Below are 7,165 nucleotides of genomic sequence, written 5' to 3'. Positions count from 1 at the left end.
AAAGAGGGAAAAGGAAGCGGAAGGGGGATGAAACACAAGGGAGAGGAGTAAACGAAAAGCCACACAAATAGGTACCAACAAAAACTTCGTAGCCGCATCAGAGAAGATGATGCGTACAATGCTGCAGGGCGCATAGGCCAATACTATGCGGCAACAGCGAGAAGACCTCATCCGCACCCTCGTAAAAAATGCATAAAAAAATATAAAAAAGAATGACACAAACAAATAAACTGTTGTTAATTAGCCACAAATAAGACGCTCGAGGAAGTTGTCACAAAAAAACAAAGAAAAAAAACAATGAATCCTGACAAGTCACAACTACACATGAAGGCAACACAAACACTTTACACAAATGCCCAATTGAGCCTGGCCTCGTGCCGCACAACTATGGCCTTAAATATAATCACATGGCTGAAAAAAAAATAAACCAGCGCCACACCGTGACCCTCGCGGTGATGGCGGAAATTGCCGCGCCGTCTGACCCTCCCGTACGGCCTAGCCTCACATCTGCAAGTTTACTCACTGCGCCGCGCAACATCGTCATTAGTCTTATTCGAAACCTCCATCAGTGCTGTGCCACCGGCAGATGGTCAATCGCTATCGGAGTCCACAAAGGGGCCAAACTCCACAAACGCCGTTTCCGCGTGACGCAGAAGGTGGAATCGAGTGGCTTCATCCTCATTCATGTGGTTTATTTGATGCATCCTGATGCTACGGAAGGCCTCCCGGTTGCCCTCTGAGAGGTGCAGTCTCCTTCCTTCACTCAACCGCACGGGCGGTGTAGGCGTTTCAGAGTAAGAATAAGTTTGCTTGACCCTTTGATATGCGCTCCGCTCCTGCGGTCCGGAAAGGGGGTTTGAGCCACCATGCACACCACCATGGCTACTTCCGACAGAGCCGCCATATCTTCTATTCCCAGCCTGCCTTTTATTGCGACGCAAGCGGCGCACAATCACCACAACAATAATAACAATAAACAGTACAATGAAAACGCTACAAACAATAAGAAGAAACTTAGTAGGATCAGCACGAGACTCATCATCAGGAATAGGATCTGGAGAAGGCACCGTCATCGATAGGGTGCCCGTCCTTGTCCCGGTCTCCGTTAATGTGGGTGACGCGGTGTGAGCTGGTGTGCCCGTCCCTTTCCCGGTCTGCGTTAATGTGGGTGACGCGGTGTGAGCTGGAGTGCCCGTCCCTTTCTCGGTCTCCGTTAACGTGGGTGACGCGGTGTGAGCTGGAGTGCCCGTCCCTTTCCCGGTCTCCGTTAACGTGGGTGACGCGGTGTGAGCTGGAGTGCCCGTCCCTTTCCCGGTCTGCGTTAATGTGGGTGACGCGGTGTGAGCTGGAGTGCCCGTCCCTTTCCCGGTCTGCGTTAATGTGGGTGACGCGGTGTGAGCTGGAGTGCCCGTCCCTTTGCCGGTCTCCGTTAACGTGGGTGACGCGGTGTGAGCTGGAGTGCCCGTCCCTTTCCCGGTCTGCGTTAATGTGGGTGACGCGGTGTGAGCTGGAGTGCCCGTCCCTTTGCCGGTCTCCGTTAACGTGGGTGACGCGGTGTGAGCTGGAGTGCCCGTCCCTTTCCCGCTTTGCGTTAACGTGGGTGACGCGGTGTGAGCTGGAGTGCCCGTCCCTTTCCCGGTCTGCGTTAACGTGGGTGACGCGGTGTGAGCTGGTGTGCCCGTCCCTTTGCCGGTCTCCGTTAACGTGGGTGACGCGGTGTGAGCTGGAGTGCCCGTCCCTTTGCCGGTCTCCGTTAACGTGGGTGACGCGGTGTGAGCTGGAGTGCCCGTCCCTTTCCCGGTCTGCGTTAATGTGGGTGACGCGGTGTGAGCTGGAGTGCCCGTCCCTTTGCCGGTCTCCGTTAACGTGGGTGACGCGGTGTAGAACTTGGTGACCGTTGCGTGAGTCATGGTTTTGTGCGGCGGTGAATGTTTATTTCTGACTGTTGGCGCCGTCATTGCCTCAAATGAAGTAGGCGAATCCATTGCCTACCCAAAAAAACTTCCAAGTGCCCTTTTGGGTGACGCAATGGTGTACTCTAAATTTCGGCGCCTTTGCGCCGCCACACACACACACACACAAAATGCTAATGCTATCTTGCGGGAACAGTTCCAAGTTACACAGAGACTCTATTTATCCTTATTATCCACAGTGTTGCAAATAAGTCCGTCTTCTTCTAGGATCCAACAGACACAATGCACAAAAAATGGTCAAAAAATAAATGAGAAACTTTGGAAAATGCAAATAAAAGGCAGGTCGCGTGATAACTGTAGGGAGTCAGAGAGGCAATACACAGCTGTTGTTGATTGGCAATTTGGTCCTGCATCTGTCACCCACGTTTCACCCCCAAATCTCGTGTTAGGAAGGAATTGCGCAGATATCCCCCACAAAAACCAATAAAAAGGGCAAATGTGGAGTGAGTGTGGGTGTAAGATTATCCAAAAAAAAAAAAAAAACAAATATGTACAGGAGAAAAAAGACTCCTTTCATGGACGGAAAAAGTTTCTTACATTTGCTTTCGTTCCTCTGATGCCCGCGCGCAAATCCCCTCTCTCCATACCACTTTGCTGTCACAGTTTCTTTTCTCTTTTGTATTTACTCCAGAGCGCACTCAAGAGATTGCATACAGTACTCCAGTCCTTTTGCGTGACCCGACACCTCGCGCAGCATCTGCTGCGGAAAGTGGCGGCACCAAACCGCCAACGCCCTTTCCCAGCCAAACAGGGAACAATACATTGCGCAATGCTCCCCTTCGACCGCACCCGGATGCTGCAGAAGGTACTGCGTGGCGTGAAGCGCCGCCTCCCACTGGCCACCCGACGTGGCACAAGAACGATACACAAGTTTCAGCGTTCCAGGCATCATGGAGTCTACACCGCACGCACGACACTGGCACCCCAGCAGTTCGAGCGATGTCTGCCAAAGCAGGCCCATCTGAAACGGCTGTGGAAATACCCGCTTCTCAGTGGCTGCCGTCTTTCGAGGTGACGCAGAGTTTGACAGAGATTGTCCTGTTTCATGTAAACGCATTAAATAATGGCGGTACTCTGCCACTCGGCACACCAGTTTCTGCAGCTCGTAGAACATGACAGCATCAGGGGGAGTCATGTGGGGACTCTTCAATCCTTCTTTGCCCGTGGATCCCAACAGGCCAACAAGAACGCACATTATAAGCTTCATGCTCACCCGAGTGCGTTCCTCAACGTTCGGCACAGTAGGCTCCCCAACGCCTAGACGTGGAAGAAGACGGTCCATTTGGTTTGGAAGCAACATGTGTGTGGGAATGCGCCCTCCACAGCGTGCCGTAACGCACTCCATGAGAGAAAAACAATTCTTCTCTCTTAAAACGATTGAAGCTCCAGACGGTTCTTCAAGTAAATTCAACAGCGTTTCATACAGGACGCAGTAAAGGATCGTGTTCACATCGGTATCCCCATGCTGCTGTGCGAGACGACGGGGATGTGTGTGACAATCCAGTAGGTGAAGCCCCGAAACCGCGTGCTGAAAATATTGCAGAGAGTGCAGCCACAGCTCGCCGTGTGCCGCACAACAGCGCCGAAGCATTTTGAGAGTTGCACAATGCACAGAGGCGGAAATGACCTGAAGCGGTTTCACGTTCCCGGTAACCGCACCGGCGCGTTGGTCCTCCACGAGGTGCAGAAGAGTCAGGGCACGCTCCCAGTTCATCGTCGTCTCTACAAAGTGGTACAACACCTTATCCTCCACCATCAACGGCTTTCTCTCCGGCACTCCTCTGTTGGACGAGAAGAACTCAAGCGGGACAAACTCAAGCAGTTCCGAAGATGGCGACAAGGGACTTGCACACAATACATAATCCAGAAAGTCTATCATTCGCTGCCGCTGCCCATGTGCATGCAGGATGTGAGCAACACGATTAATTATGAGCACATTACTCGGTGTCGAGGAGGCACCCGCCGGGTCGTATGGCGTCGCAGCCATGTTCAGGCGACATGATAGTTCAAATATACGTAGCGCTACATTCCAAGGCATCGAGTGGCGGAGCAACAGCGACACCATGCGCTGCGTGGGTCGGCGTCCCTCAATGCCAGGCATGACGCCACGCCCCCCACTTGTGGCAAATGAGGCGTAGTTCTCGGAAAGTACCTGCAAACAAAAACGCCAATGCGCCATGGAAGCAAATGATGCACCGCTGCTCGTTGGCAGCATGGAAGGAACTTTGGAGAGCACACACTCCACCTCCGCATCGTTGACTCGAAGAGAATTCTCCGGACGTCGGGTGAGACGTTGCAGGCAATAAAGCACCGCCTGAACACTATCGCCGCTGCTGGCATGCAAAATGTTCAGTCGGGAACGGCCAATGTCCCTTCTATGGAGTTGCTGGGTGGCAAGCCCATCCGCAAACACCGCAATCGCCTCCAGCCATTTCCCATGGTGAACGAGCCCACGGATAATCTTAAAGTGGTCAAGTTGCCCTGATGCGTGGGCGCGCCGGAGCACATTCACGCGATCCAGCTCCGAGGGGAACGACTGTACGGCTGAAAGAAAGTTGCCATCCCAGCGAAACAGGGAGCCATCAATATTTTTATTGCAGGCCTCATTAAACATCTGCATGGCAATAAGGGGCCGTCGGCAAACTCGACCCACCACATCTAACGACATGGAAAACATTGTTCCCCACTCACCCACTCGTGTTGGTGCCGCAGTCGGTGATGCAACGCGCGCTGAGAGATGTTCCACCCCATCGTTCCCCTGCCGTGCGGTGGAATACGTGGGGGTTGCAGCGATCAGTTTGAGGTGAAGCTCAAAGATGCGAAACACCGCTTCCCAGGCGCCAACCTTGCCCAACCGCTGCACCAGGTGTCCTGCAGACACATGACTTGGCGTGTCACCCTGATACAACATATGACGATAGAACTGCAGTGACTCCTTCCACTGATTCGCCTGCAGAAGAGATGTCAGCGCCGTGTGCCGCATCCATCGAAGTGAGACACGACGGGAGGCTCGTGGCTCATCCCCCGCACGGTCAGTCGTTTCTCGCTGTCGACGCGCTGCCTCAGGAGCCGCGACATCACGCGTTGCCAGTTCATAAAGCCGAAGAATATCCACCCAAGCCACGCAAGTATACGACAGATTACGCATCAAATGGGCACATGACGCGGGCGACATATCAGCGGGGAAAAAAGAAGTCCGTTTCCTGAACGGCCCCAATGACATCGTCTCCGACTGTAACAACCGCCATCGTTCCAAAAGATTCAAAGAAATCCTCCAGCATTCCACTGGAAATCGGCAGTGCCTCAGGAGGTATGCGATGGTCTCACTCTCGGCCGTTGCGTGGGTCACCGCGTCTGTCGCCGGAGAGGCCCCAGCCAACCGAGAGGGCAACGACTCCTCACACCGTGCGTCGGCCACAGAGGAGGCCGAACACATCTTGGACAGCTCCACCAGAAGTAGTGCATCGCGCCACCTCCCAGAGACGCTGTAGGGAGAGTCGTGCCCCTCCCTCCTCGGCGCAGTGCGTGGTGAGGCAGCAGTGCCGTACGTGTGACGCCTTGTTTTCCCACAAAATGGGGGAAACAAACGACGCAGCGCATCACGGAGTGCCGCCGGGCTCACTGCACCGGCGCCCAGACGCAGTTCCCCACGGAGAAGTCTCGCCGAACGCAGGCACGTGACTTGAACTCCACCTTGCGCTTGGAGCAAAGCACAAATAGGGAGAAGCAAATAAGAAATGGATGATAGGATAAAAATGCACGCATGCAGAAAACAAAATAATAATAAAAATACAAAAGAAAAAACACCCAACATGAAAGCAACAAAAAAGACAGTGACACAAACAAAAGAAAGAAAAAAGGAGTTGACAAGAGTGAGGCCTAACGCCTAAATCCAACAACCTGGACTTCTTCACCCGACCATCGCGCCGCGTTCTGGCCACTGTGTGTGTGTGTGTGTGTGTGTGCAAAGGGATAAACAAATGTGCCCGTGTGCGCCGCCCATCATGGGGCCCTCGCAAGCTTCACAGCAGCAAAACAACGCAAAAAGAAAAAAGTAAAGAAACAAAAAAAAAAAAAAAGAGAAGAGAGAAGATAAAAACAAACCATTCGGAAAGGGCCAACATTTATTCCGTTTGGAGCCGCCATCTGTCAAATTCCTCCATGGGAAAAATGTGGCGGCACAATAAAACGCCACGGCGCCTCAGTATAACTCCAGCAGGCTTTATTTCCCCCTCTGCTGCGTGGAAGGTGGTGGTGGTGGTGGCACAGAAGGAGAGGAACGGACAAGTAAGGAAATAAAAAACTATCGCTTTGCAAGTTGACAGTGGGTTGACAACATGCGGAAAAAAAAGGCACTCGCCCAACGAAGTCCGCTCCCTCCCCCCCAAAATGACTGGGGAACAACCCTGAGGAAACGCCAAGCGAAAAGAGAATAGAGTGAAAAAAAAAAAGAAACAAACAAACACCTTTTTTTTGGGGGGGATTTGCAAATGACATTCACACCAAACAAAGACGCCTGGACCACCCTACTCAATTCGGCAGTTAAAAGAAATGGGGCCGCCCGTTTTGTATTGGAGTTCCTCGACGGTGAAATACCCCGCCAATTCCCCCAGCAGCAGCCGGCAAGCACTGTCACCCATATACACAACGCCAAACACCGCCAGATCGAGGATGATGGTGCCGACCCTTCCCCTCCACGTCACGGGCATGTCGCGCTGCTCAAAGATGCGTGGTTTGCCGTCCCGGTCCACGTGCTCCAAAAGAACGAGGCCTCTACCACCGCCGCACAAGGTTTGCATGGTGACAGTTTCAGCAAACAGCACCTTCTCAACTCCATGCAATCTCGCAATCTCGCCGGTTGCCGTCACCTGTAAAGCATCCAAAGGCGTCACATCCGTGTGACACCCTTGGAGCATTACAGAGAAAATATTTGTATCAAAGAACAAGGCATATGAGCTCAGACACACTGAGAGCGCTGTCACTGGCGCCTGCAAGACAAGCTTCTACAGTTCCTCCCTTCTTCGGCAGCCTGTTGCTGCTGCTGCACATGCTACAATCGTGATGCATTCCAAGTTTGTGATTCGCAGAGGTGAAAGATCAGGTCCCCATTGGAGGGCATGCCAATGTCAAGTTCTACATGCATGCCACGACGTAGTTCCCGGGCCGCACGCTTCACAGTCCGCTCTTGTTAG

The 7,165-nt window shown here is 52.9% G+C and overlaps 2 protein-coding genes and 1 pseudogene across 2 annotated transcripts, besides 9 other annotated features; all 3 read right to left on the bottom strand.

Annotated features, from left to right (window-relative positions):
• Positions 1-300: a sequence feature (heterozygous, non-Esmeraldo-like haplotype).
• Positions 301-1,144: a sequence feature (areas merged during assembly that could not be assigned to a particular haplotype. This can correspond to areas where the two haplotypes were merged or to regions with more than two copies in the genome that were merged during assembly.).
• Positions 591-1,985, bottom strand: Tc00.1047053503461.20 (per-hexamer repeat protein 5, putative; the record flags this gene model as incomplete). Its single annotated transcript, XM_799947.1, has 1 exon — positions 591-1,985. The coding sequence occupies one exon, from the start codon at positions 1,983-1,985 to the stop codon at positions 591-593; it is 1,395 nt and encodes a 464-aa protein (XP_805040.1).
• Positions 1,145-2,571: a sequence feature (heterozygous, non-Esmeraldo-like haplotype).
• Positions 2,572-2,982: a sequence feature (haploid, Esmeraldo-like haplotype).
• Tc00.1047053503461.30 (hypothetical protein, conserved) lies at positions 2,596-5,787 on the bottom strand (the record flags this gene model as incomplete). The annotated part of the gene is made up of 1 exon (XM_799948.1): positions 2,596-5,787. One exon carries the CDS (start codon positions 5,785-5,787, stop codon positions 2,596-2,598), a length of 3,192 nt encoding a protein of 1,063 aa, XP_805041.1.
• Positions 2,983-3,326: a sequence feature (areas merged during assembly that could not be assigned to a particular haplotype. This can correspond to areas where the two haplotypes were merged or to regions with more than two copies in the genome that were merged during assembly.).
• Positions 3,327-7,165: a sequence feature (heterozygous, non-Esmeraldo-like haplotype).
• Positions 5,743-5,832: a sequence feature (A-rich).
• Positions 5,915-5,938: a microsatellite.
• Positions 6,016-6,076: a sequence feature (A-rich).
• Tc00.1047053503461.40 lies at positions 6,500-7,165 on the bottom strand (annotated as a pseudogene).

The sequence above is a fragment of the Trypanosoma cruzi genome, genomic scaffold (genome assembly GCF_000209065.1).
Source record: "Trypanosoma cruzi strain CL Brener 1047053516631 genomic scaffold, whole genome shotgun sequence".
In the NCBI taxonomy this organism is placed as follows: domain Eukaryota; phylum Euglenozoa; class Kinetoplastea; order Trypanosomatida; family Trypanosomatidae; genus Trypanosoma; species Trypanosoma cruzi.
The sequence above is the reverse complement of the archived record's forward strand: the minus strand, read 5'-3'. Positions and strand labels throughout refer to the sequence as shown.